At 50.8% G+C, this 26,388-nt stretch overlaps 2 protein-coding genes across 4 annotated transcripts in view; one reads left to right on the top strand and one right to left on the bottom strand.

Moving 5' to 3' along the window:
• Positions 1 to 3,947: 3,947 nt before the first annotated feature.
• Positions 3,948 to 25,031, top strand: GPRC5B (G protein-coupled receptor class C group 5 member B). Of its 3 annotated transcripts, none has more exons than XM_077906806.1 (4): positions 3,948 to 4,106; positions 12,217 to 13,230; positions 21,985 to 22,097; positions 23,452 to 25,031. In XM_077906806.1, the coding sequence occupies exons 2-4, from the start codon at positions 12,225 to 12,227 to the stop codon at positions 23,494 to 23,496; spliced, it is 1,164 nt and encodes a 387-aa protein (XP_077762932.1). In that variant the 5' UTR covers positions 3,948 to 4,106; positions 12,217 to 12,224; the 3' UTR covers positions 23,497 to 25,031. The 3 variants fall into 3 exon arrangements, with proteins under 3 accessions (XP_077762932.1, XP_077762930.1, XP_077762931.1); XM_077906804.1 differs by having other exon boundaries at positions 23,432 to 25,031; XM_077906805.1 differs by lacking the exon at positions 3,948 to 4,106 and adding an exon at positions 5,342 to 5,621 and having other exon boundaries at positions 23,432 to 25,031.
• The window catches only part of IQCK (IQ motif containing K), a 135,953-nt gene continuing 130,691 nt past the window's right edge, over positions 21,127 to 26,388 (bottom strand). Inside the window, exon 11 of the transcript XR_013384990.1 lies at positions 21,127 to 25,671. The gene's annotated coding sequence lies outside the window, so the exon portion shown is untranslated. The remainder of the gene's footprint in view (positions 25,672 to 26,388) is intronic.

Here is a 26,388-nt window from a genome sequence, read left to right as displayed (position 1 = left end):
AAGTTGCTTCAGGAGCAACTAAAAAGAGAGGAGGAGAGAGGGAGCCACCTATCTAATGTCCAGCGCTGGGACTGCGTTGGCCCCCTCCAAGACAGCAGTGATGAGAGTCAGAAGCTTGGAAGCCCCTTCCCTGCATGGCTAGCTGAGACTGCAAATGCAGGATGCAGCTTCAGGCCCCTGCTCCGTACCCGTAAGAGGAGCACCTGGGGCAGACACTGAAGTTCCTGTCTCAACCACCTTTCCCTCAACCATCCTTCTTCACTGAGTCTCTGTATGTCAAGTGCTCACTTCCCAGCCTCCCTTGCACTAGGGGAGGGTAGGTAACATGGTTCCAGCCAACAAAATGTAACAGGAAGTCTACAGCAAGGAAGGGGTGGGAAGAGGAGGTAATTCTAGGAATGATTTCCCTCCTAGTTAACAGGGAGGTCATGAGGGGAGCTCAAACATCTTCTTTCCTACATTTGGAGACTATCAAGTGAAGACTTGATGCTTGATGCTGTGGCAACCATCTTGTGACCATGAGGTGCCAGCCAAGCTGAGGATGACAGAGTAGAAGGCTGGAAAGAGTCTGGGCCCTTGTTGACATTGTTGAACACAAACCAATGGTGAGATCACCCACATCTCAACTTACTGTTGTATGATAACAAAAAACCCTATTGTTTAGGCCATTTTTCATTCTGTTACGTGAATGTTTCCTAACTGACAGCTTTGGGGGCATTGGGAGACTTCCTGTCCTTATAGTAGCCACTAACCACATGAGGCTATTTAAATTTAATTTTTAAAATTTAATTAATTTAACTTAAAATATAATTTAATTTTGGGATGTGTGGGTGGCACAGTCAGTTAAGCATCACACTCTTGATTCTCTTGATTTTGGTTTAGTCATGATCTCAGGATTATGAGATCAAGCCCACCATTGGGCTCCATGCTCAATGTATTTGAGATTCTCTCTCCCTCCCCACCTCCCACTTGCATGCTCTCCCTCTAAAATAAATAAATAGATCTTAAAATTTAATTTAATTTGGAGTGCCTGGGTGGCTCAGTCGGTTAACCATCTGCCTTCAGCTCAGGCCATGATCCCAGGGTCCTGGGATTGAGGCCCCCATGGGGCTCCCTGCTTAGCAGGATGTCTGCTTCTCCCGCTCCCTCTGCTACTCTCCCTGCTTGTGTGTGCTCTCTCTCTCTCTCAAATAAATAAATAAATAAATAGTTTTTGAAATTTTAATTTAATTTTATTAAAAATTGACATTTCAGTTCCACAGTCATACTAGTATATAAAGTGCTCAATAGCCACATGTGGCTAGTGGCTACCATACCTGATAGCATAGCTATAGAACACTTCTATCATTGGGGCACCTGAGTGGCTCAGACTGTTAAGCATCCAACTCTTGATTTTGGCCCAGGTCATGATCTCAGGGTGGTGAGATCAAGTCCCATGGGGAGACTGGAGTCTGCTGGAGATTTTCTACTTCTCCCACTCCCTCCCCCTCTGCCTCTCCCCCTCACCCCACCACACCTCACATGAGCGCACATGCTCTGAAATACATAAATAAATCAATCTTTCTAAAAACCCGCTTCCATCATTGTAGAAAGTTCTCATTGGAACAGCACTGAGTTACAATCTACCTGGGAAGACACTGCACAAACACACTACACACTGTGACATTTGTTAGTGGGAATCCAGAGGCAGTGCTCTTTTCATTTTTCAGGGGAGAAATAGGGCCAGGGAAGCCTCTGGTTTTCATTTGCCCAAAGGGAACTGAACATTTGAGCGCCTGACACAGCTCCCTACACCTCCTAGAGCTGTTCTCTCTAGGGCTAGAGACTGAAGGAACCTCCAAGGGACATGAGGTTCCTCTGTGAAGATGTCTGACCTTCCTCACAGCAAATTACGCCAGTTTAGCCACTGAATGAAAGAGAAAATCAGGATTGAATCCTAGTTCTGTCGACTGTATGACCATGAACCAGTAATTAACCCTTCTGGGCCTCAACGTCTCCATCTGTAACATGGGGTGAATAATAATACCTGGCCTAGAGGATTACTGGGAGGATTAAGTATTTTAAAGAATATAAAGCTCTTAGAACAGCACCTGGCACACAGTAGCACTACAAACGGTACCAAGATGATGATGATGACTATCCATGACTCCTTGAACAAGGTGGGGGGTGGGCATTCACCTGTCACTCAACAGCCTCACCCAAAGCTAAACTGATCACGTCAGTGAGAGTCCCTCTGGAAAACAAGCCTGAAAGAGGAAGGGGAATACAACTGTATATAAGTGTATATAACTCCACATGCCAGATTCTACATGAATCAATTTGCATTTATTATGTGATTAATCTGCACAACAACCCCAACAGGCATGTACTACTAATGTCATCTCCATCTTGAATTTTGCAAGAAACTGACGCTTAGAAAGGTGAACTTGCCCACGTTGACACAGGAAAGGATCTCGGCGTCAGTTCCCACAGGTACCACCAGGTGGCAATGCCTATCCATTTTCCAATTACGCAATCCGGCGGGAACGCTGAAGAGGTGTCTTCCTGTAAATATTTCATGATCGCCCACTGTATGCCAGGCATTGTTCTAGGCGTTGAGGATACGTCAGCAGATAAAACAGGGAAATTTTTCTGCCTTTCCCTTCCATTTTTCCTTAAAAATAATAAAAGTTGTTCGCGGGGATGTGTCCGCGGCCTGACCAGGAGAAAATCGGCTTGTGTGGGCAGGAACTGAGAGGCTCGCTGGGAAATGATGAAAATTTCTGAAAGGTCTGTGGTCTTCAAAGATCAGGGCATACAATTACCCCCCAGAAGGGAATATGCAACCCACCTTCCTGCCTCTTTATCCCCGCCCCGCTGCAGGGAGGTAGGGAGCAGGGGTCACATCCCTGTCATGTCTTGTAGGACTGCGATGGAGTGGAGGGAGGTGATCTCACTCTCAGAAACCAGAATGGGGGGGTGGGGGAGCGGGTTCTCAAAGTTCTGGGTTTGGAGGGAGCTTGAAAGTCTGAGTCAAAGAGGGAACCAACGCGGTGGGTGCAGCAGCTCCAGGCCCCATCTGGGCGATGCTGATCCGGGACAGCCAGGTGGACCAGAAGCCAGACTCAGTGTGGAGGAGCGAGGCTGCCTGGGACCCCCCCGCACCCCCCCTCCCCACTCCGCCGCCTTCAAGCCAGAGCTGCAGCCGTCGGGTGGGCGTGCATCCGGGCTGCACCGTGGGCGTCTGCGGAGCGCCAGGCCCGTGGCCCCGGGGGGCTGGTGTGTACCGCCCAAGGGAGTAGTAGTGGACCTGTGCATACGTGGGTGATGTGTGCCGCGTTGGTGCTGGAGGTTCTGCGTAGGGACCCAGGTGAAAGATGCACCGTGTGAACCTGTATATTTGGGGTAGCCAAGGGCTCGAGCGTTGAGCGGTGTGTGCAAAGGGACAGTGACAAGTTGGGGCGGGGTGGGGGGAGCGGAACGTGCCCAGGTGGACACTCGCTAGAGGAGGCCAAGCCGCGGGATCCTCTGCGTGCAGGACCCGGTGCGTGTACGGTGAGGGGAAGTCACTGCTCGTGAACCCGCTTTGGAGAGTGTCCTGTACTAGGACACTCGTGGGAGTATCCCTCGTGTGTGTGTGTGTGTGTGTGTGTGTCCTTGCAAACGAATCAACTTGGGGAGATGTCCGGTGCGTCTGGACCGCTTACGGGTGCACTGTGAATGTGGGGGAAGTGTCTCCAAATTTGGGACCCTGAAAAGAGGTCGTCTCAGCGCTCCCTGAAAGGAGCGAGAGGACTGAGCGGGTGGAGAGACGCTGCGCAGTTGCCGCCTGGGGCCGCGAGGACCCGCGCGCGGGGCCGGGGCGGGGGGCGGGGCCGGATGCCCCGGGGGCGGCAGGGGCGGGGCCAGCAGGGCGGGGCCAGCAGGGGGCGGGTCGCGGCGGCTGCAGCGGCGCGGGCCGGGCCAGGGGGCGCCTCGCGCGGCAGCGGCTCTCGAGGGCGATGCAGTGAGCGGGGACCGGCGGGCGGGCGGGCGCGCGCGGGGCGGGGGCCGCGGCCGCGCTGCAGAGATGTGACTTGAGGCCAAGGACCAACAGGAGCGTCGGCGCTGCGAAGCCGCGGGGGTCGGTGAGTGCGAGCCGCGCCGATGGGGTGGAGGGCGCTGCTAGGACCCCACAAACTTTTCCCGCCGTGGACTTGGGAGGATTGGGGAGTCCGCTTCTTGGGCCCTTCTAAGCGCCCCCCCCCACCCAGGGGGTCAGTCGGCTGAGGGAGACGGGAGATCGAGGAGGGGGGAACCACAGTGCGGCGGGAGAGGAGCCGCAGAGGGCGGGCGGGGGAGGGGAGGGCTGGAGACCTCTAAGCCGGGGTTGCGGGGGAGGGTGCTGGCTACCCGGACCAGGTGGAGATCGGAGTCTCAGAGCAGGGTCTGGGGGCGACCACAGGTAAAGGACAGCTGGGAGTAGCGCGAGGGAGTCCAGCCGCACCCGGTGACTCGTGCGGAGAGCCGCGGGCAGGTCCGGGGCCGCGTGCTCCGCCCGTGGGGGCTGACCGCAGGGCAGACGGAGCCTGCTCACGGGGGCCGGGCTCTGGGGGTGAGCGGCGGCACCTGCCGCAGGGGCCGGGGGCCAGGCTTGCAGCCGGCGGTGCCTGCGCACTACGGGACGAGGAGCGAGCAGCGCGCGGGGCGGGGAGGAGGGGGTGGAGGGCGGCCGAGCGGAGACCTGGGGCCGAGGGACGGCTGCATACAATGGCGAGCGGCTGGCTGGGGCTGAGGACTAGCCCGTGCAGTGGTGCCTTCGCTGCCCTTGCGGGACGCGGGCTCCCAGCCCCGCACATCCCGGGGTCCCCAACGCCGGCACCCGCCTGGGCCCCGGGGGAGCGGGGCGCCGACCTTGCGGTAGAGGACGGCCCCAGCGCGGCTCGCGAGTTCGTCCCCTGGCCCCCGCTGTCACACCCAGGCCTAGCCAGGCCCCCCGCCCCCCGCCCCCCGCCTCCCAACTCGTTCCCCGTTCGCGAAGGGGGCGGCTCCTTGGAGCGCGGACAAAGGCCCCTGGAGTGTGGCGGGCAGCGGCGTCCCTGCCCGGGGCCCCGGCCCACGCGCCACACTGGCTGCCCAGCTGCGCCAGGATGGGGGGTACTTGAGCAGAGCCCAGGGGGAGGAACCGGGGGTCCTCGAAAAGACGAGAGAAGTGAGGGGGAAAGTGAGGCACAAAAGCCACGGGAACTTCAGCCAAGGAACCTTGATTCAGAAGTTTCCTCGGTGGGGTGGGGGCCCTGGGTGGGTTTTGACTTCGAGTTAAGCTGCATGCAAATAGCATGTAAATAGAATGCAAATCATCATCTGTGGGGCGGGAGCCCTCCCCGCGGCCGGTTTTGTATCTAGGCCTTGGAGTGAAGGGTTTTCTGTGTGTTCCCTGCTCTGAGTCTGAAAAGGGGTCAGCTGAGTTGAGAAGGAGAAAAATGCAAGGGGAAAGAAGTCGCCATTTGGGGCAGGCAGCAAGACAAGCAGTCATGTTAGAGAAGCTCCGACTCCTTATTGCTGAACTTGGTCTTTGCGGCCGTGTACCAGCCACAGAAGTGAAGCTGGGGCACTACAGTGTAGAAAACCGACAAGCCCACCGCTCTCCAGGCCGGGGCCAGGTGGGTGAGCAAGTGAATAACTAAATAAGTAAATAAATAGTAAGTAGATATAACTTCTAATTGGGGTAAGGGCTGCCAGGCAAATAACACGGGAGGATGTCCAATACAGTGATGAGGGTTGGCTTCTGTAGGAGAGACCGTTCTCAGGAGTGACATTTTTGGGGAGCCTGGCAAGATGGAGGGCCCACCTCTGGGAGGTCTTGGAGGACCACCGCAAGTGTAGGGCTTAGAGGTGGGAATGAGTTTAGAACTGAACAAAGGCCATTGTGGCTGGAGCTCGAGGCAGATGTGGAGGGGGTGGGTGGGAAAGGATGATAGGACCAGCCGGATCCCAATCTTTGGGCCGGGGAAAGTTTAGGTTTTATTCTCCTTGGGCCAGTGAACCCTCGGAGGATTTTAAGTGGGAAGCCAAAGGATTGGAGTTTTAAAAGCTCCTCCTGACCTCAACACAGAGACTGAAAGCAGCTCCCCTTTCATTTTGCCTCTGGGGATGGCAAGGCGCCGGGAGCCTCCGAGGGGCTCTCTCTGGCCTGTGGGGACCGCTCTGAGCCTGTCCTTTCCTGTGAGCCCACTGGAGGAGCAGCTGAGGTTTTAAAATTCACATCCCACTTTGAGGCAGTTCTTGTCCACTTTAAGGGGCCCCCTCCCAGAGCCCTTGGCCCTATAAGCACTTCACAGCAGAGCTTCCTGGGGGTTCTGAGTTAGTCACATTTTCTTCTCCGAATTACAGCCCAAGAGGAACCATCCACCCCTGAACGGACAGCCAAGGATGCAATTTGCATTTAAATGATTGCTTTTATTTACAGGATTGGAGCTGCTTTCCATATTCATGGATCTTGGAGCTTGTGTTCTGGCAACCCTGTTTACTAACCTAGGAGGATTATTAAATTCAAGGGCCCCCAAATAGGCTGGTGGTCCGGGCAGCATTGAGAAATGAAGGTTATGAGATGGTGTCACTTGGAAAAGATATCAGAGGGTGAGATTGTGGGTCTGGGAAAGAGCTTAATGTCAGGAAACCTTGTAACAGTTTGATCTTGCAGAGCAGGAAATGCACCGTCGGCTATAACGGGAGTAGGCTGGGACGGAGTGTAATGCTGGGGTGCGTGGGGAGATTGGCTCCACAGCTTCATCCTGGCCTTCTTCCAGACATGGGGTGAGGGCTCAAACCAGAGGTATCATGTAAGGGCCTCAGGTCAGGAGTTGGGAGTCCTAGTCCCAGCTTGGCCTGGGAATTCCAGTGCGCCTCTGGCCAAGCTGCCTCACCTCTCATTTTCCCAACAGGAAGGACCATGGAATCATAATTGTCTTCCTAATAAACAGGGATCCCATACTCCCAGTGTGCCAAGCACCTTGCGGAGTATTTTTCATGCACTTTTCACACTGGCTTTGGAAGGCGGCACTATCTTTCTCTTTTATAGAGGAAGAGACTGAGGGTCAGGGAGGTTAAGTAATGCCGCATGTCACATAGTTATGTCTGGCTTCACTCCCACTGAGGTCTTCCACTCTAGAGGAGACGGATAGAAGTGTAAATTCTGTGCCCGGCATTCATCCAGGTACCGAACTACTGACTGCCCAGGAGTAGGAAAGCCCCTACCCCACCTGCTTTTTTTTTTTTTTTTTCTTTCCCTTCCAGGTTCTAGCATCTCTTCCACGTCGTTAGAGAAGATAGGTTTAAGATGCCTCTGATCTGGGCACGGCAAAGGGACACTGAGGTAGAGGCGTCCTTAGAGCCCTGCTAGGAGCCACTGAAGCGAGGCTGGGCAAAATGGTGTTTGGAGTGATTTTATACATCTCGCATCTCTTTTCTGGGTAGTGGGTAGATGAGGACACTGGTTCCCAAGAGAATGGCCAGCGTCTGGTCTCTGGGTGTTCTGGCTCTGACTTCTTGACAGGAATACCCAGTTTCAGGGCCCCCAGGCTGGCCTGGGTTTCCCGTGGGAAAACCATCTTCATAGTGAGGCTTCCACTTAGAGCACCTGCTTTGGGATCAGGTGAGTTTAGAGCCTCCCAGGGCAGACTACCACCCAGGGCATCTCCCTTTCGCACCACCTCAGGGATCTCTTTGGTTGCTGTGATGGGGGAAGCTGGAAACCAGTGTTGGACAAACATCTGGGTGAGCCCCCTTCCCACCCCATCTCCATGGCAACTGCTCCTCCTGGAAAAGCAGTCAGCAAAGTTCATAACCTCTGACGAGGGAATGTTTGCCAGTCATTTCTATTTATTTAACAGACAGCTTATATAAGTGCTTGCCCTGTGTCATCCACTGTCCTAAAACCTATTATTTTAATCCTCACAACAATGAGGGGTGCCGCTAACACCCCTGTTTTGCAGATGAGGAAACTGAGGCAAGAAAGGTTAACTCAGCTGCCCAGCGTCACAAAGTGCTGCTGGCAGGTGGCGGGGGCAGAACTTGAAACCCAAAGATCCCGCTCAGAAGTTCACCCTGCTTGATGAGGAGCGGGGCTGGGAGAACTAGGCCTGCGTGTGGCCTTTGGGCAGGCAGCACTGTCCTCACACAAGGAAACTTGCCTGCATTTTTTCCAGCCTCTGCAGGCCCCAGCTCGTGGAGAAATGGAGCGTGCTGCTCCTCCACCTGCCGGAGGCTTCTGGCCCCTCTGCGGCAGGGACGGGGGGGGGGGGGGGGGGGGGTGTAGACAGGGGATCGGGAGAGAGAGAGAGAGGGAGAGAGGGAGAGAAGGAGATAGCGTATTTAAGAGCCTCTGAATGAGTCACATTTCTGGGAGCCTGCCTGGCAGCAAAGGTAATTAGTATGTGAGCCGAGGCTTGTGCATTCGTTCACATTTGTTCATTCCTCCTTTTGAGGAGCCGCACGCCTACATCCCATGGGTTTGTTGCCATATATTCATCCCAACCCAATCAGCCTTGCCTGCGGCTGACTTGAAACCTCTAATCTGGCATTGTTCAGTTAGGGATTCCTGAAGAACTGCTCTTTTGGTGGGAGGGAGCACCAAGTGGCCCACCCGGCTGGATGGGGCTGACCTGACAGTGGATGCCTCCTGCTGGGTCTCTGGCAGGGCTGGTGAGGTGAACTCACTGGGGCCATGGCTCCTGGCCACCCCTGCTGCCTATGTCCAAGCTTCTCGAACCTCGGTGTGCCCAAGCATCTGAGCACACTTGGAGTTTGCTGCAGGGCTTGCTGAAACCCAGGGGGCTAGGCCTCCACCCCCCTCCCCATGAGAGTCCGAGTATCTAGTGACGCTGCTGCTGTTGGCGGCCTGAGGATCAAACTTTGACTTAAACCAGTCAGTCAGTTCTTTCCTCCATAAGACCGCAACCAGGGGATCGATCCCTGGGTGGCTGGGGGATCCCTGGGTTGCTCAGTGGTTTGCCCTCACCCCAGAGTGTGATCCTGGAGTCCCGGGATCAAGTCCACGTTGGGCTCCCTGCATGGAGCCTGCTTCTCTCTGCCTGTGTCTCTGCCTCTCTCTGTGTGTGTGTCTCTCATGAATAAATAAATAAAACCTTTATTTTTTTTAAGATTTATTTTTATTTATTTATGAGAGAGAGAGAGAGAGAGGCAGAGACACAGGCAGAGGGAGAAGCAGGCTCCATGCCGGGAGCCCGTCGCGGGACTTGATCCCAGGACTCCAGGATCGCGCCCGGGCCAAAGGCAGGCGCAAAACCACTGAGCCACCCAGGGATCCCCTAAATAAAACCTTTTAGAAAAAAAAGACCACAACCAGAACATCTGGGGTAACAGGAGGGGCGAGACCGTTTTTATCAATCCATTTGTTTAGCAGCTGGGTTGTAAGCCCTGCCCATGAGCCAGGCACTAGCAAGTTAGTGCAGAACAAGACAGACAAAACCCTGGACATGGGAGAGCGGGGGAAGAGTCCAAAAGGGTAATAAAATATCTGGCAATTGTGGCAAACGCTACAAAGACAAAAATCAAAAGTACTGGTGTAGAGCATAATGGGGACAGGAAGGACCTTGTTTAAGACAGACTGGCCAGCAAAGGGCTCACTCACCAGGTGACATTTCCAAAGTCCTGGTCTGTAGTAAGGGCCCAGGTAACAATAGTACAATTGTTTGCCCCCTGGCTCCACCACTTTCTAGCTGTGTGACCTCGAACAAGCCAGCTGATCTCCATGTTTTATTTACTAAAAAATGGAGATGGTAAGAGTACTTGCCTCATAGTGTCACTGCAGAAAAGGCATTAATATATATGAAGTAAATGAAAGTATGCCTACAGCGAGGTAAGCATTATGAGCCAGTTACTGTCATTGTCCCTCTGGCAGGGGTAGAAAACTCTGGAGGACAATTCTGAATTCCCTCAGAAATCCTAGATGAGCCAGTCTCAGCTTCATTCTGTGAGGCAGTCTGTAGCCCTCTTGATCATCCTCGACATTGTTTTGTAGAGTGGGGTGGCTGTCGTCACCTCCTGGCCATCCTTAACAATGATAATGATCCACAAGAGACAACTGGATCCCACTAAAGCTCCTGACTGCTATTGGTTGCATCTGCATGCCTGGACATTGGGCAGGGAGGACATCCTGGAAGAAGGAGGCCCCATGATGTGGAAGGAATAATAGGATTTCTTTGTTGGCAAGTAACACAAACCCAGCTCAAACTGGCTTAATCCAAAAAAGGGAAGCTAATTGGCAGGGTGAATAGTGACTGGACCAGGAGTCTGACTGCCAACATCTAGAGTGCATCCTTACCCCTAATTTGCTTGAGTAGAATACTGGGATGCATACTTAAGCACCTCTTGCCAGATGCCTTCTGTCCTGAACCTGCCTTCCCTCATCTATAGGCAAAGGTGACGATCCCTATAGCACAAGGCTCCTTCTCATTTGGCGGCATCAATAATTTATCCCACTCAATGGCTTCACAGCCAAGGCAGGATCAGAGCTGCTCCTGGGATCCCGTAAAGGAGCAGAGAGAGAGAGAGAAAGAGAGAGGTGGTCGATACTGCATTTACTTAAGGAAGCCCCAGGGATAAGCTGGAGCTGCCTGGATGTGGCTGGTTACAACCTCACACAGGGGTGGAGCTAAGACAATAGGTCCAGCTTGAGCTGCCTGGAAACAGGCATCAGAGCGGAGCTGTGTAGGCCATAGCTTTCTGAAGGCCAGGCTCCGTTCAAAAGCAAGAGCTGGTGGCAGTGGGGTAGAGGAAAGAGTCCTAGTGAATAAGCCTCTCATTCATTCAGCATTTACTAAGCATCCACTTTGTGCCAGCACTGTGTGCTACTGCTGGAGTCTACACCAGTGGCGCTGTCCTGATGAATTTGCATGCCCTCCCTCCCCAGGGGACATTTGGCAGTGTCAAAAGATTTTGGGGTTGTCACATTTTTAGGTTGGGGGAGTGGGTGTGCCATGGGCATCTAGTGGATAGAGGCCGTGGGTACTGCCGAACATCCTACAATGCACAGGACAGCCCCTCACAGCAAAGACTCCAAGGTTGAGAAACCCTGGTTGACCCTGATGAACTTAATGGTGTCCCTGTCCTCCTGCATCTTGCCGTGGAGAAACACCGGGAAAAGAGCAAGAAGGGAATGGGAGAAACAAAGTAAAGAGGCAAGAAAAAAGAAAAAACTATTAGAACAAAGAAAGAAAGAAAGAGAGAGAGAGAGAGAGAGACAGGAGGCTCTGGTGAAGAGGAATGGAGCTGTGACCTTGGCCAAGGCCTGAGAGGGTGACATTAGGTGGGGGTGAGGAACAGTTTTCCAAGCAACCGGTTGGGAAAGCTCAAGCAGAGGGAGGAGGAGGGGTAAGATGAGACTTGGGTTAAGCCCATTTGCCATGGCTGCTGTGTGGAGTCCAGCTTTCATGGGGGCCTGAAAGAGTGCCAAGGGGGATCCTGCAGGCGCCCTGGGAGAGGTAGAGGGTGCCGTGAGGATGGTTTCTCTGGAGGTCTTTGGAGGAGGTCTGAGGGGCGAGGGAAACGGAGAACCCAGGATGATAATTCATTTTGGATACACTGTGTTTGAAATGAGGGTATGCTTCTAGGAGCTGGGTGGTATGACCTTGGTTAAGTGTCCTGACCTCCTGGAGACCCTGTTTTGTCACCAGTGTAAGGACTGGATGTGCCCGGTGCCTGGCTTAGAGTGAGTCATAGGTAAATATTAAGCCGTTACCATCAAGAGGCTGGAAAGAGGCAGTGCATACCATTCTCAGCACAGTGCTGGGCTCATAGCTATAACTCTTCAGTTTTGTTTCCATTCCCTTATGTTTGAAGAGGTCAGACGTAGCACAGAATATAAAAATCAACGAATACAAAAGAGTATACAGAGTGAATCTCTCTCTCACCCTCTTCACCAGTCACTAGCAGTGATGATTCATGATTGTTGACTGTGCCAGATCAAGGCTGCAGATGGGAGCTGAAATCAGGGTCCTGTACCACCACCCCCTTCCCAGCCCCCCCTCTTTCACAGCCCCAGGGGCTGTGCTGTCTGGAGAAAGGGGTGCCTTTTTCTGATCTGTCAAATGTGCCTTGTGGGCCAGCAGGTTCCAAATGAGGTGGGTCTTAAAGTCAGCAAAGTGGGAAATCTTACACTGAATCAATCTTTTTCTCCCTCCAAACCCCCCTCCCAACCCCCCCCCCCTCAATATTCTGGAACATTTCTGGTGCCAGAGAGAAAGATGAGAACCCACAAGGTGCTCGCCTTCCTCCTACTCTTTGTGATCGCCTCCGGGGCCTCTGAGAACGCCAGCACATCCCGGGGCTGTGGACTGGATCTCCTCCCTCAGTACGTGTCCCTGTGCGACCTGGACACCATCTGGGGCATCGTGGTGGAGGCGGTGGCTGGGGCAGGCGCCCTGATCACGCTGCTCCTGATGCTCATCCTGCTGGTGCGGCTACCATTTATCAAGGACAAGGAGAAGAAGGACCCCGTGGGCCTCCACTTCCTCTTCCTTCTGGGGACCCTGGGCCTCTTCGGGCTGACATTTGCCTTCATCATCCGGGAAGACGAGACTATCTGCTCGGTGCGCCGGTTCCTCTGGGGCGTCCTCTTCGCGCTCTGCTTCTCCTGCCTGCTGAGCCAGGCGTGGCGCGTGCGGAGGCTGGTGCGCCACGGCAAGAGCCCCTCGGGCTGGCAGCTGGTTGGTGTGGCGCTGTGCCTGATGCTGGTGCAGGTGATCATCGCCATCGAGTGGCTGGTGCTGACTGTTCTGCGCGACGCAAAGCCGGCCTGTGCTTACGAGCCCATGGACTTCGTGATGGCCCTCATCTACGACATGGTACTGCTGGTGGCCACCCTGGGGCTGGCGCTCTTCACGCTGTGCGGCAAGTTCAAGAAATGGAAGCAGAACGGGGCCTGCATCCTGGTCACAGCCTTCCTCTCTGTGCTCATCTGGGTGGCCTGGATGACCATGTACCTCTTTGGCAACGCCGAGCTGCGGCAGGGAGACGCCTGGGGCGACCCCACCTTGGCCATCACGCTGGTGGCCAGCGGCTGGGTCTTCGTCATCTTCCACGCCATCCCCGAAATCCACTGCACCATCCTACCAGCCCCACAGGAGAACACGCCCAACTACTTCGACACCTCGCAGCCGAGAATGCGGGAGACAGCGTTTGAGGAGGACGTGCAGCTGCCACGGACCTACATGGAGAACAAAGCCTTCTCGATGGATGAACACAATGCAGGTAACACGGTCGCCACCCTGCTGGGTTAGGCTCCGGGCCCATGTGCCCCCAAAGGCCTCCCTTCTTTCTCTCTAGTGGGGATCCGTCCTCCCGGGGCAGTCCTGGCAGATTGGAGCCCACAAACATTGGCCTCTGCGCTATCACTGGCCCAGGGGTGGATTTTTATTTAGCATTTCTTCCTATCAGTTGGCAACTAATGTAATATAAAACTCCAGATTTCTCACCTCTTTGGAAAAGTCAGCTCTGGCAATGGTGGGTTGACATTCCCACCCGGCAGCGATTGTCTAGAGCTGATCTGAACCAGTGTAGGCTGGAAGGTGCTGCCGCTCAGGAGTTGTAGCTGCTCTTTTTGTTTGTTTGTTAGTTTTAATTTTAATTCTGGTGTAGTTAACGTGCAGTGTTATATTAGTTTCAGGGGTACAATCTAGTGATTCAACAGCTCCATATATTACTCAGTGCTCATCAGTGTAAGTGTATTCTTAATCCTCATCACCTGTTTCACCCATCCACCCCTATCCCCAGCCTCCTCTCAGCTCGTAACCCATCTGTTGTCTATAGTTAAGAATCTGTTTTTTGGGTTGTCTCCCCCCACCCAGCCCCCTTTGTTTTGTTTCTTAAATTCCACATATGAGTGAAATCATTACGTCTTTATATCATTACATTATTTGTCTTTCTCTGACCGGCTTATTTTGCTTAGCATTATAGATCCTTCTGTAGATCCACCCATGTTGTTGCAAATGGCAAGATTTCATTCTTGTTTAAGGCTGAATAATATTCCATGATACATATACCAAGTTTTCTTTAGCTATTCATCTATTGATGTACACTTGGGCTGCCACTGTGGTAGACAGTATGGAGGTTCCTCAAAAAATTAAAAATAGAACTACCCTATGATCCAGTAATTGCACTCCTGGCTATTTACCCAAAGAATGTGAAAATGCTAATTTGAAGGGATATATGCACCCTTATGTTTACTGCAGCATTGTTTATAATAGCCAAATTATGGAACAGGCCAAGCGGCCGTTCCTTTAGGTGGGGATCCATTTTGTGTTTACCACACTCCCCACCACTCCCCTATTGCTCCCCAACCCGGCTGCTATAACATATTACCATTAATTCCCTGCTACCTAGAAGTGTTTGAGTTTGTAGTCCAGGTCCTAGATGGATGCAGGGCATACTGGGGGCAACGTTTGTGTCTCCTCCCCACCTCCGCCATTAGGTGTGTATGAATTGATCCCTGGAGTCAGATTCCCAGACTCAAATCCAGCCTCTGTACTTCCTAGATGTATGGCTTTGAGCAAATTGCTTTACCTCTCTGAGCCTCAGTTCTTCCCATCTGTAAAAGAGAAATAATGAGAGAATGCACCTCTAACGCTGTTGTGAGAGGTAACATACTGAGGGATCTGGCATGCTGAATGTGTGTCTTGGTTGGGTTCCCAGGACCTGGCATGCTGGATGTGTGTCTTGGTTGGGTTCCCCTGAAAGCAAAGCCTGAGACTTGGGTGCAGCTGGCTTACCTGGGAGGTGTTCCCTGCAAAGGAAAGGGGAGGGATAATGAGACCAGGAAGCCAGAAACAACCAACAAGTACATCAGTGGGTTGGTGACTGCTGTAGTAAGCTGGAGCTTGGACCTGACAGGGATGCGTGTAGAACAAGCCTCAGACTTGATCTTTCAGATCAGGAGCCTGCGGCATTTGCCACCAACTCCTCAGTCACCCACTGTCATGTATGTCCTTTGTCTCCCGCTCTCATTGCCACATCCCCCATTACCCTGGCCAAATAAGTTCTCTTGGCTTCTGAGAGACTTGCTGGACACTAGAGGTGACAGCTGTCTGGGTACCCAGGACTGTCTGATACCCCTGCAGCAGGATTCAGAGGTGAGCTTAGAGGATGTGGTGCAGGCACTCGAAGCCCCTGCTTTAGATGCTTCAGAAGTATCTCTTCGAGTCATTACTTCAAGTGAGTCTGCTAGGTTCCCAGCATTTGAGATTAAATAAAATCGCCTTTTCTCAGTTGCCTGAAGATAGATCAGGGGCTCTAATAATGACCACATTAATAGTAGTAGTAGCCACAGCAGGAGTAGTACTGATTACTTAGCTGTTGTTTATTGAGCGCCCCTGTGTGCCAGGTATTATTCTAAGTCCTTAACTTCCCTTGCTGTACCCAGTGAGGTAGGTCCTGATATTATCCCCATCTTATAGATGAATAAATGGAGACTCTAAGAGGTTCAGTAACTTGCCAAAGACATACAGCTAGGAGATGGTCCATTCCAAATGGTCAGGGTCCCCTTTCAGTGATGCTCACCCAGGCAGCTGGGCAGTGTTCACTGGCCAGACATGACTGCGGAGTCCACCTTCCTGGGTTGAGTGCTGAGTGTACCCTACCTGTCCCCTGCAGGCAGGGAGAAGCACATCGAGGCATCAGATCCTCAAAGGCCACCCAGAGCCCTCCCCACCTGGATGTGCCCAGTTTCCTCTGTACCTCCAGCTCCCGACCAGACCAGCAGTAGGGAACACCAATGGCCTCAACTGTGGATGAGGCTAGAAACCCTGGTGTGGTCTTTATCAGAGCTGTATCGTTCTTGTTAGAAAGTCCCAGGCCAGCAAGCCCATGTTTGTCAAAGGATTTAACAAGAATGAGCATCAGCTTTGGTGGCGCTGGCTCCCCATGTTGCCAGGACAAGGGGGGTCAGGATGGAGATCATCACTGTGAGCCCAGAGGGCCCTCCAGGGAATGTCATGAGCAGAGGTCAGGAGTCTGGCTGGTTCCTGGGGTCTGGTGGAGCCACCTCTTCCCTGGCTCCCCCTGGAATAGGGTCCTCTCTATATGAGACCCTTGGACTCCCCCTGGACCTAAAAGATAGTAGGAACTTCTGAAATGGGTGTGCATTTTTGTATACTCACTGCAGGATTTTTGTCTATCACTTCATCAGACTCTGAAAGCTGTCTGTGACCCCCTGGAGGTTAAGAATCCTTGGTATTAAACCTGATGGTCTAGTTTACTTGCAGTGAAATGGGGATGCTATAACTACCAAAGTAGTAGGGTCTTCAAAAGTAAGGATGACTAACCTTTCATAAGTGCTTACCATGGACCGGTCACCATTCTGAACATTTTAGTGGCTAATCTCATTTAATCCCTACAATAACCCATTAAAGTCCATTTTGCAGATAGAAAACTGAGGCACAGAAGGGCTATGCATCTTACCTAAGAGGCAAAGCCAGGGCTTGAGCCCTCACAGGCTCATTCCAGAGCCCTGATGCTTGATTAGTCTACCACAGAATTACTTACCTCTTCCCAAAGCACTTTAGTGACTCTTGTCTCACAGATGTTCAGAACAACTTTGTGCATTGAGGAGACAGGGTTTATCAGTTCCATTCATTTCCTGCAGAGCAGGAAACCAAGGTCTAGGCGGTATCAGGCAACTCGTTTAAGCTCACACTCTTAAAAGCAGGGAGGGGGGAAAGTTGGTGTTCCCTACATGCATCTTTTCTTGTGACAATGCAGCCAGTATGTTCTATCCACATAAGATCCAGAGATGAAAGTTATCTAGGACCCAGGTCAGTACCAGCAGTACCAGGGCTGGCACGCTGGGTGATCGGGGCATCTAGAGGTGCCCCACGCCCCCAGCTATTTCACACTGTGGCACATTCCAAAGCCAAGTAAGTTGTCTTTCTGTCCCCTTTCTTTTCCAAAATAAAAATAGCTTTTATCCTTCCCTTTTGATGACAATAGCTATAATAATCACGTAGACGTTTCAGCAAGTAAAAATAACAAAAATTGCTCAGAATCCCATTTGCCCAAAGGCAGTTACTGCTGTTTGTGCCCATCTTGCCAGACATCTCTTGGTGAGCACACATAGTCTCTCTACCTGTCTCCCTCTCTTCCTCTCTCTCTCTCTCTCTCTCTCACACACACACAGACACACACACACACCAAACCCATAGAGCTGTACTTAACCAAACTATACGTTAGAATCACTTGGAGGAAAAAAAATCACTTGGGCAGCGTAAAAAAAATTTACCAGTGCCTACCCCCCATCCCGGTTCTGACTAAATCTGTTTGGGTTTAGGTCTTTTGAGCTCACCAAGTGACTTGACGATGTAACCACTGATCTAAGTACTGCTCTGCAGTGTTTGCTTAAAGCAATATTGTATCATGGATTGAGGCCTCTCCAGGTCAGCGACTACAGAGTTCTGGTATCCTTTTCATGATGCAGAGCTTTCCTTGGGCACAATAATTTATTTTTCTGATCCTCCGCTGGTGAATATTCCACTTGTTTTTGGCCTTCTGTATAAGCAGAGCTGCAGTGAACATTCATCTTTGTGCCCTTGATCAATTAACTTCTTGGGAAAAAAAAAATTCCTAGACACGTGTAAGAGCCTGCATCTTGAAATCTTGATGTATAGACTGCCAGCAGCCCCCCCTAAAAGTTAAACTAATATACTGCCCCCACACCACTTAATAAATGTAGGAGAGCCCCATTTCTTCACCAACCTTGGATGTTATCAGACTTTAATAGCCCTGTTTTGGATCATCCCAAACGTGTCCCCACCAAAATTCACATGGGACCAGACAGGTGGGCCTTTCCCTCAGAAAGCTCACGGAGGCTAATTTGGCATCCCGGCTAGGGATTGCCCTTGTTCTAGAAACTGTTGCTTTGCTGGCTGGGGAACATCTGGGCATGCTCCCTTGCCATTGTGAGAACAGCTGTTATTTCTTTGGTGCTGACCTCAGCCAGCTTGTATTTTAGGGAACCAGGCCCCACTGGGGGCCTTGCCCAGGAGTTACAGTTGGCTCTGTTTCTTTTGCATTTTAGCCAGCCAGCTTTTTGGGCCTCTTCCCTTGAGAGTAGATCCCTGACATCTTCAAGAGATGGGAAGGGCATTCCCAGGTGGCCTGTGGCTCAGTCAAGCCCCAGTGGCCTTTGCTTCCAGATTTCCTCCCCCAACCCCCGAATGAGACCCCAGGTACATACCACTTCATCAACCTCCTGCTTATTAATAAAAGTTATCATAAGGCATGAGGTATGTGATAAAAAATTAAAATGTACCAAAGGATATAGCACCTCAGATCACATCTTGGAAAGCGTTAACAAAGCATATTAAATGTTCACCTTCCAAAGGAGCAGTAAAGAAAAGTGTTCTTTCTTTTGGAGCATTTGGGGTTTCAGATCTCCTTAGGACTCAGGGCTATTTAAACTCTTGACTCTTAGTGACCTGGTAGAAGGCCCTGGATCAGCTTTGAGGGGAGGGCCAATCTAGCCTCACTTGCAGAGTCTGGATAGGAGAAGGCTAGCATTCCCCCTATAAACTTAGATTCCTGTGGTGACACTCTTCCGGATGAGCCCTGCTTGCCTCTCACCGCTGACCTAGGTCAGAGTAGGGTGTTAGGTAAGGCACTGGAGGTTGCAAGTAATAAAACATCTGATTTGACCTGGCTTAAGCAAAAACAAAACAACAAATAAATGTACTGGGGATTGGGCTACGGGAAGCATTAATTAGACCAAGGAGGCTTGAGTGATGACTAGATCTTTCTCCATCTCTTGGCCCTGTTAGTGGCAGCCCACAACCCTAGGCTTACATAGAATCCCTGTGGAAAAGAGGAACATTTCCCAGGATACTTAAGCAAAAATCCCAGAGTTGGCTCTGATTGGACCTGATTGGCCAGGTTGAAATCATATGCTAACCTCAGGCCAGGGTGGAAGGCAGTCATAGCCTACCCTCCCCTCAGGGGCCTCAGAATGTGGGAGGGATGTTGACCAGCAGAGAACCACAAATAATCACTACACAGGGGAGCCCTTGGGGCCAAGGCACCCCACAGATGGCCGGTAGAGAGGAGAGTCCAGCCTTTGTTTCTTTGAGGAAAATGTGTTGGGGTCACATTCCTCCACCACAGCTGGCCTGGTCTCTGCATTTTAAGGAAAGCAGTGCTATTTAGTGTTCTCTCTTCAAGCAGGCTAGGATTTGAGACTATTAAAAATCCATGAACTACCTCCTCTGGCCCCTGGTGCCATTCCCTGGCTCCCCCTTCTCTACTTCCAGGGAAAGGTGTCTCCTTGCTCAGCTCATGCATAATGAGCTGCTTGAAAGCTTGGATGGAGCTGCTAAAGCAAAAGAGGTTTACCTACATCTGGAAACATTCATTCCTCACCCTGCCTCAGTTTCTCTGGTCCAGTTTGGGCTGAGCTGCCCCTCTCTGAATGTCAGTTAAACTCAAGTTGCTTCTGGGGTGCCTGGATGGCTCAGTGGTTGAGCATCTGCCTTTGGCTCAGGTTGTGATCTTAGGGTCCTCAAATCAAGTCCCGCACCAGGCTCCCAGCAGGAAGCCTGCTTCTCCCTCTGCCTATATCTCTGCCTCTCTGTGTCTCTCATGAATAAATCTTAAAAACAAAAACAAAAAAACCTCTCAAGTTGCTTCTAAGTAAGTGTGATAGTTAAAAACAGTATCTGAAGCCAGTATAGCGTAAGAACACAGATTCTCTGCCTGGGTTTAAATGCTGGTTTTACTTCTTTATAGCTGTGTGACCTTGGGCTAGTAACTTAATCTCTCTGTGCCCTGTATAAAATGGAAATAATGACCCTATCATGCTATGAAAATTAAATGAGTTAATACATGAAAGACTGGGGCACCTGAATGGCTCAGTGGTTGAGCATCTGACTTCGGCTGTGGGTGTGATCCTGGGGTCATGGGATCGAGTCCCGCATTGGGCTCCCTGCAGGGAGCCTACTTCTCCCTCTCCTGTGTCTCTGCCTCTCTCTCTGTCTGTCTCTCATGAATAAATAAATAATCTTTAAAAAAAATACATGAAGGACTTCTCACACTCCGTATAAGCAGTAGAAGTATAAGCTGGCCTAGCTGCTGGCCAGCTATCTGCAAAGGTTCACTCTATTACTAAGGTGATTTTGGTTCCTGCCTCAAGTAAAATAAAAATCCCAAGCTCTCTTCTACTTTTCAGCCCGAAAAATGACTCTCTGCAGAGAAGACTTTTTTTCCTTTTTTTAAGATTTATTTGTTTGTTAGAGAGAGGACTCATGAGCTGGAGGAGGCACAGCGGGAGATGGACAGGCAGACTCCTTGCTGAGTGTGGAGCCAGGAGTCTGCTGTGCCATGGGGCTTCACACAGGGGCTTCACACAGGGCTCAATCCCATAACCCTGAGGTCATGACCTGAGCCGAAATCAGGAGTCCAGCCGCTCAACCGACTGAGCCACCCAGGCACCCCTCTTCAGAAAAGACTTTTAAGTGAGTCTTTTCCTAGCAAAGCAAGATTAGTGCCTTCATGAGAATGAAAATAATAGAGAGTCCGTGTCACAAATGAGATGGACTTTTGTTTTTGGAGTGCTCCTGCATTCTGTATTAGTTTTTAATGGACTATTTTTTTTAGAGCAATTTTAGTTTTCCAGAAAAATTAAGCAGAAGCTACAGGGAGTTCCCACATGCCCCTACTCTTAACAGCTTGCATTAGTAGTACATTTGTTACAGTTGGTGATTCGGTATTGATAATGGTATTATTAACTCAAGTCCAAAATTTACATTTTAAAGCTCATTCTCTTCTGTTTGTGCAGTTCTATAATGTTGGCCGTGTACCATTCTAGTATCATAAAGAGTAGTTGCTGCCCTAAAAATGCCCTGTCCTCCAGCCTATTCCTCACCACCGTCCCTACCCCCATCCCTACCCAGTCATTCATCTTTTTACTGTCTCTGTTCTTTTGCCTTTCGCAGAATATCGTAGTTGGAATCACACACAGCCTATAGCTTTTACAGACTGGCTTCTTTCACTTAGCAGTATGCATTTGTTTCCTCCAGCTCTTTTTGTGTAATTTGGGTTTTCTTTACAAAAAATGGAAATTTAGACTTCTAAAAACACACAGCAAATAAGAAACACTATTTACCCACCTTTTTTTTTTTTTAAGATTTTATTTGAGAGAGAGAGCAAGAGATGGAGTGGGGAGACAGAAGGGGACTGCCCGCTGAGCAGAGAGCCCCACAAGGGGCTCTGGGGACTCCAGGATCATGACCTGAGCCTAAGGCAGACAGATACTTAACCCCCTGAGCCACCCACCTTTCTTAGGTTCGTTAAAAAGTGCTGACATAGTCTCCCATCTTTGCTACAGCTGTCTCTTTTTTCCTGTTCAGAAATGCCCTTCCCTGGGTGGTGGGAGTCCCTGGGTTGTCTTTCCGGTCACCCTCCCATGAAGACGGCCTCTGTCGTGTACTCTGTCCACATTCCTAGGGTTGTCTGCCTCTGTGTATCCAGAAGTGGTGAATAGGGTTGAACAGTGTGATGTTGAACTTGACACGAATGACCTGGTATGCTGAGAGAGGAGAGCTTTGAGGCTTGCAGAGGTGCTTCTCTGTTCCCCACACCGCTCCCCCCGCCCCCGGGGCCTGCAGGGGCTGCAGGGAGGGGGTGAGTGGCGGAGGAGAAGTAGAGGCTCAGTAGAGGCTCAACCCTGCCCCCCACCCCAGCAGCCTGTGCCCTGGATTCTACAAACTTCCCAACACCACTGAGATGGGTCATGCTCCAAGAGAGCCAGAGAACAAAGCCCCTTTGTGACTTTTGTTTTGAATCTGGCTTGTGACAATGGGGAGGGGTGGGGAGGGGTGCGGGGAAGGGGTTGCAGAGTGTGTGCTGGGGGGCATGGTGTTGATTCAGGGGAAGAAAACAAAATTGTGGGTTGTTTTTTTTGTTGTTGTGTGTGTGTGTTTTGTGTTTTTTTGGGGGTGTTGTGTTGCTGCCTCCTCCCTCCCTCAGCTCTCCGAACGGCGGGATTTCGCAATGGCAGCTTGGGAAACAGACCGAGCGCTCCGTTTAGAAGCAATGTCTATCAGCCCACTGAGATGGCCGTTGTGCTCAATGGAGGGACTGTAAGTATCAAGAGGTGATGTTATGGCCTGAAGCCCAAGAGTGGTCAGTGTTGGGGGGCAGCTTCAACGGGGGACAGACTGCTCTGTGGAGGCTGCTTTCGGGCGTTGCAAACACACCGGTTGTAGTTGACACCCCCTTGCAGCTAGAATGCATGCACTGCTTCCATTTTTTTTTCCTTCTCTACCCCCTGTTCTCCACGCACAGAAGATCCACCTATACTTAGTTAACCATCTGTGGATTCGTTGCAAAGAGTTCCTATGTCTTGGGGCTCTTGTACCCAGTGAGTTCTCTGGCTTTCATTTTGCAGAAAATGCCCACCCACCCCCCTCCCTGGTAGGTGACTTGTAGGAAAAGCCCAGAGTTGTGAAATGCTGGCAGATTTTGCTGACATCCAACCTAGCATACCCACCCCCAGCCTCCCAACCCCGGCTCTGTGCCCCAGCTGGGTACCGGGTTCCCCCACCTCCACTCTTTAAAAGATTTCTTAAGAAGGAGAGTGATTATCATTTCTCTCCTGTGAGCACAAAAACAGGTTTTACTATCTGATGCCAAACAGACCTTCAGCAGAATTGTCATTGTTTACATTTTGCCTCCGTGCAATTACATCATTTTGTTTCTCCAGCAATCCAAAGACACACTGTCATTCCCACATTTAATTTCCAAACATAGCTACATGCTTCTTTCAGAAACAACGCATAAGCCAGTTTACACATGTAAATTGGACTTCCATTCTTCTATCATGTGCCAATTCCATAACTCAACCTGAGCTTTTTTTCTTTTTCTTTTCTTCTTTTTAATGTAAGTTGGGGATGGTCTTTTTGATCTCTGGAGGGAATTTGGGTTTTTTTCCTGGTCTTTTGAATGGTATGCGAGGCATTGGTTTGCACTGGTTTGGAACAGCCTCAAAGACAAATAGACTCACAGATTTGCTTTCTGAAAACCCCCTGCCATCCCTTGGGCTGTTTTATTGTTGGGTGCCAAGAAAAGCCTGACTCGAAAGCATTTGGCCTGTGTGTTATAATAAATAATGTGAGAAAAGGGCCCCATCAATCACTCTTAGGCCCTCCTGGTCTCTTTAAGGCCAGTAGGTATAAAAGCACCCTGACCATAGAAGGCAAAGTGGGTGTCCAAGTGAGGAAACATTCATTTGGGGTGTGCGATTACAGATGAAGGGACATGGCCTTCCCAAGAACTGAGCAGCGCGACACACAGTGGTTGCTGCTTTTCTTGGGAATTATTCAGCCTGTTATGAAAAAAGCAAGGGAACTTATCTTTGGCACGTTGTTAACGAATTGGTTTCTGATGTTGACTTTGCAAAGCACAAAGTTTTTAGTGTGTTATCCTTGTTTCCAGATCCCAACTGCTCCGCCAAGTTACACTGGAAGACACCTCTGGTGAAAGACTTTTAAGTTCCAGAGAATAAGAATCTCTCTTACCGATTTTATTCCCTGGCTGTGTCTTTCTTGAGGGAGAAATCAGTAACAGTAGCCGAACAAGGCTGCCTCACAGCCGGGAGATCTAGAAATCCTACACAAGGGGATTTCGTGTAAATGTGAACACTGCTGAACCGAAAAGCTAACACCGACTGCCCTCCTGTCCCTCTGCCACACACACACACACACACATACACACACACGCACGCACACATAATACCAAACCAACCTCAATCCCTGCAAACTAAAGCAAAGCTAATTGCAAATAGTATTAGGCTCACTTGAAAATGTGGCTGGGAAGACTGTTTCATCCTCTGAGGGTCGAACAGAACCAAATTCACAACCGGTGGGCCAGGCTGGTGTTGGCTGAGTATGGAGGTACCCACACCACTGCCCCCCCAGCAAGTGCTGGACCCCAGGTGGCCTCTTGGGGATGCTGTTTCATTGAGAGGGCTAATAGAGACTTTGCCACCAACTTGCCTGTTGGTTTGCACATTTCAAGGGGGTCAGGAGCAGTTAAGGAGTTGTGGGTGGGATTCCAAGGTGAGTCCCAACCGAATCATGGGTGAGCTTTACAGCCAGTAGTGGTGGAGGGACCCTGCCTGGCGTGTGCCAACGAAGAAAAGGCTATCTGCGAGTCGAAGTGGCCATCACATTTAGAAAGTGGTGACCTACAACTGTTCCCTCTATGGGCCTCCTGCTGCAGGTCTGCGGCAGGGAAGCACGCCCACCTCCCTCCTTGGTGGAGCCATAGCGATATTCCTGCTTGGGGCAGCAGTCTCTCTCGCTTGATGAGCTCTCTCCACTTGCCAATGCTCCCCTGAGCCCTTTCCCATGTTTTCTCCCACGTTCATTGCAAAAGCTCAGATGGGCCATCAGCTTACAGCCCCCGCCCCGGGTTTGGCAGGCCAGAAGGCAGTGCCACAGCAGATTTTCCATGATGATGTCATGTGGCACGGCATCCCAGGGGAGAGATGACACTCTGCTGCCTAGCATGCAGTGAGTTCTTGGATGTTATACATTGACAGAGTGCAAGTTCTGGGGGGAGAAGGGAGCACTCGAGGGGCTCTTGCTGCTTTTGGAGGGTACGTGGGACATGTTTTGACTTGGTTTTCTGTAAGTTCCATGAAAATGGTTCTCTTCAAAGCCCATTGTTTCTGTCATGGTTTCCATCTGTCCTAAGCAAGTCATTCCTTTGTTATTTGGCATTTCGAACATCTCGGCCATTAAAAGCCCCCATATTCTCTGCACTGTTTGGCCAGCATAATCACTAGCAGTGATTCAAAGCAAAGAGTTTGAACCTGACGGCATGAAATGTATAAATGAGGGTGAGTCCTTTGGCATATACTCTAATGACTATATTGCTTTTTCTATAAAACAACCCATAAGCCTTTAACCTTTAAAGAAAATGAAAAAGGTTAGTGTTTGTTGGGGGGGAACTGACCTCTTCATAAGCCAATATGTCTGAGCTGTTTTAATAAACCTTCTGATTTTTCTCAAGGCCCTAGTCTCTGCTGTGTCCCGTCCTCGCCACAAACCCCCTTCCCCCATCGCCCGCAACCTTGCAGAGCTGTGGGGTACAACGAGACCAATTTGGCCATCCCTGTGTGGCCTTCCTTCGAGTTTTCCTTCCAGCTAGCGCATTTCCTTGTGTTGCCACGCATGAGGAAGATAAAGCATGGCACCAGAATGCCACCCCTACCTGACCTTTGGGAAACAGCCCCCGCCCCTGCCCAGAGCATGTGCTTGCTTCTAGAGAACCAGATTCCAATCCTCTCTTGAGGAGTGTTGTTGGTGGACTGGAAACCTGGAGTACTGGGGATGGGAGGGAGGCAAAGACGCTAAGACCTGGGGTAGGGATGGGGGTGGTTGCATGCAGACCCAGTATTCTGAAAATACAGAAACCTCCAAACACCTCGGTCCAGTTCAATGACAAACGACAGCAATACACATTCTCGTGCCAGGAAATGGTTGCTTACCCCCGCTCTCTGGAGTCCTTTGGAGCTCTCTGATCCCATCAGTGATTCTGTCTGCAAGAGCTCCCCCGCCCTTGCAGAAGGGAGCAAATTCACCTGATCGTTTTCTCTCTCAGTTCTTGGTGGTCCGGGCCGATAAGGTGAGCACCGCGTAAATGGCATGGCTACAGGGGGAAAGTAACGTTTCACCAACATAAAGATGGAACCAGCTTTGAGCCGTGGGAAACCTCACTTTAATGAGATATCCTCCCCCCCTCCACTCTCTCTTTTTAAATCTCTGATACGTTATTGTGCTTCTGGGTTTTGTCTTATTTTGGCTTTAAAGTTGAGAGTGGGCTGGATGCCCTCCCAATGGGGCCAAGGTGGGGAGTGAGGGCAGAGAGCAGAGAATGGGTATTTACTAATGACTCCACCTGAAGGGTACAAAGGGACCTCTTTGCCAAGAGACTGTGGCCGCCAGCTGCCCTCACGGAGCAAACTTTAAATAACAAAATCAAACGGCACCTCTGTTTAAGATTTGTTTATGTCAACAACACTTGTTGAGGGAAAATGACCTGGAAGGAGAGCATCTGTGATCAAAATACCTAATTGTTAAGCACAAGTCTTTCTGTGTCCGGTTATTAAAATCACTTTGGGACTATAACAGCCACTCCTGTCCCCTCCTTTTAATAGAAAGTTAATAGAAATTTAATAGAAAGTTTAGTAGAAATTCTATCCTGAATTTCTCTACTGGATAGGGGGGAATGGGGAGTGAGGGAACCAGCTCGGAGAACTGACAAAGTGGGAAAATCTGGGGATCCCGTGCTTTTAGCACAGAGTCTGTCAGGGGCCCACTGAACGCGTGTAAACTTGGGATGGTCTTCTAGGTTGGCCAATGCTGA

The sequence above is a fragment of the Canis aureus genome, chromosome 8, assembly GCF_053574225.1.
Source record: "Canis aureus isolate CA01 chromosome 8, VMU_Caureus_v.1.0, whole genome shotgun sequence".
NCBI lineage: Eukaryota > Metazoa > Chordata > Mammalia > Carnivora > Canidae > Canis > Canis aureus.
The sequence above is the reverse complement of the archived record's forward strand: the minus strand, read 5'-3'. Positions and strand labels throughout refer to the sequence as shown.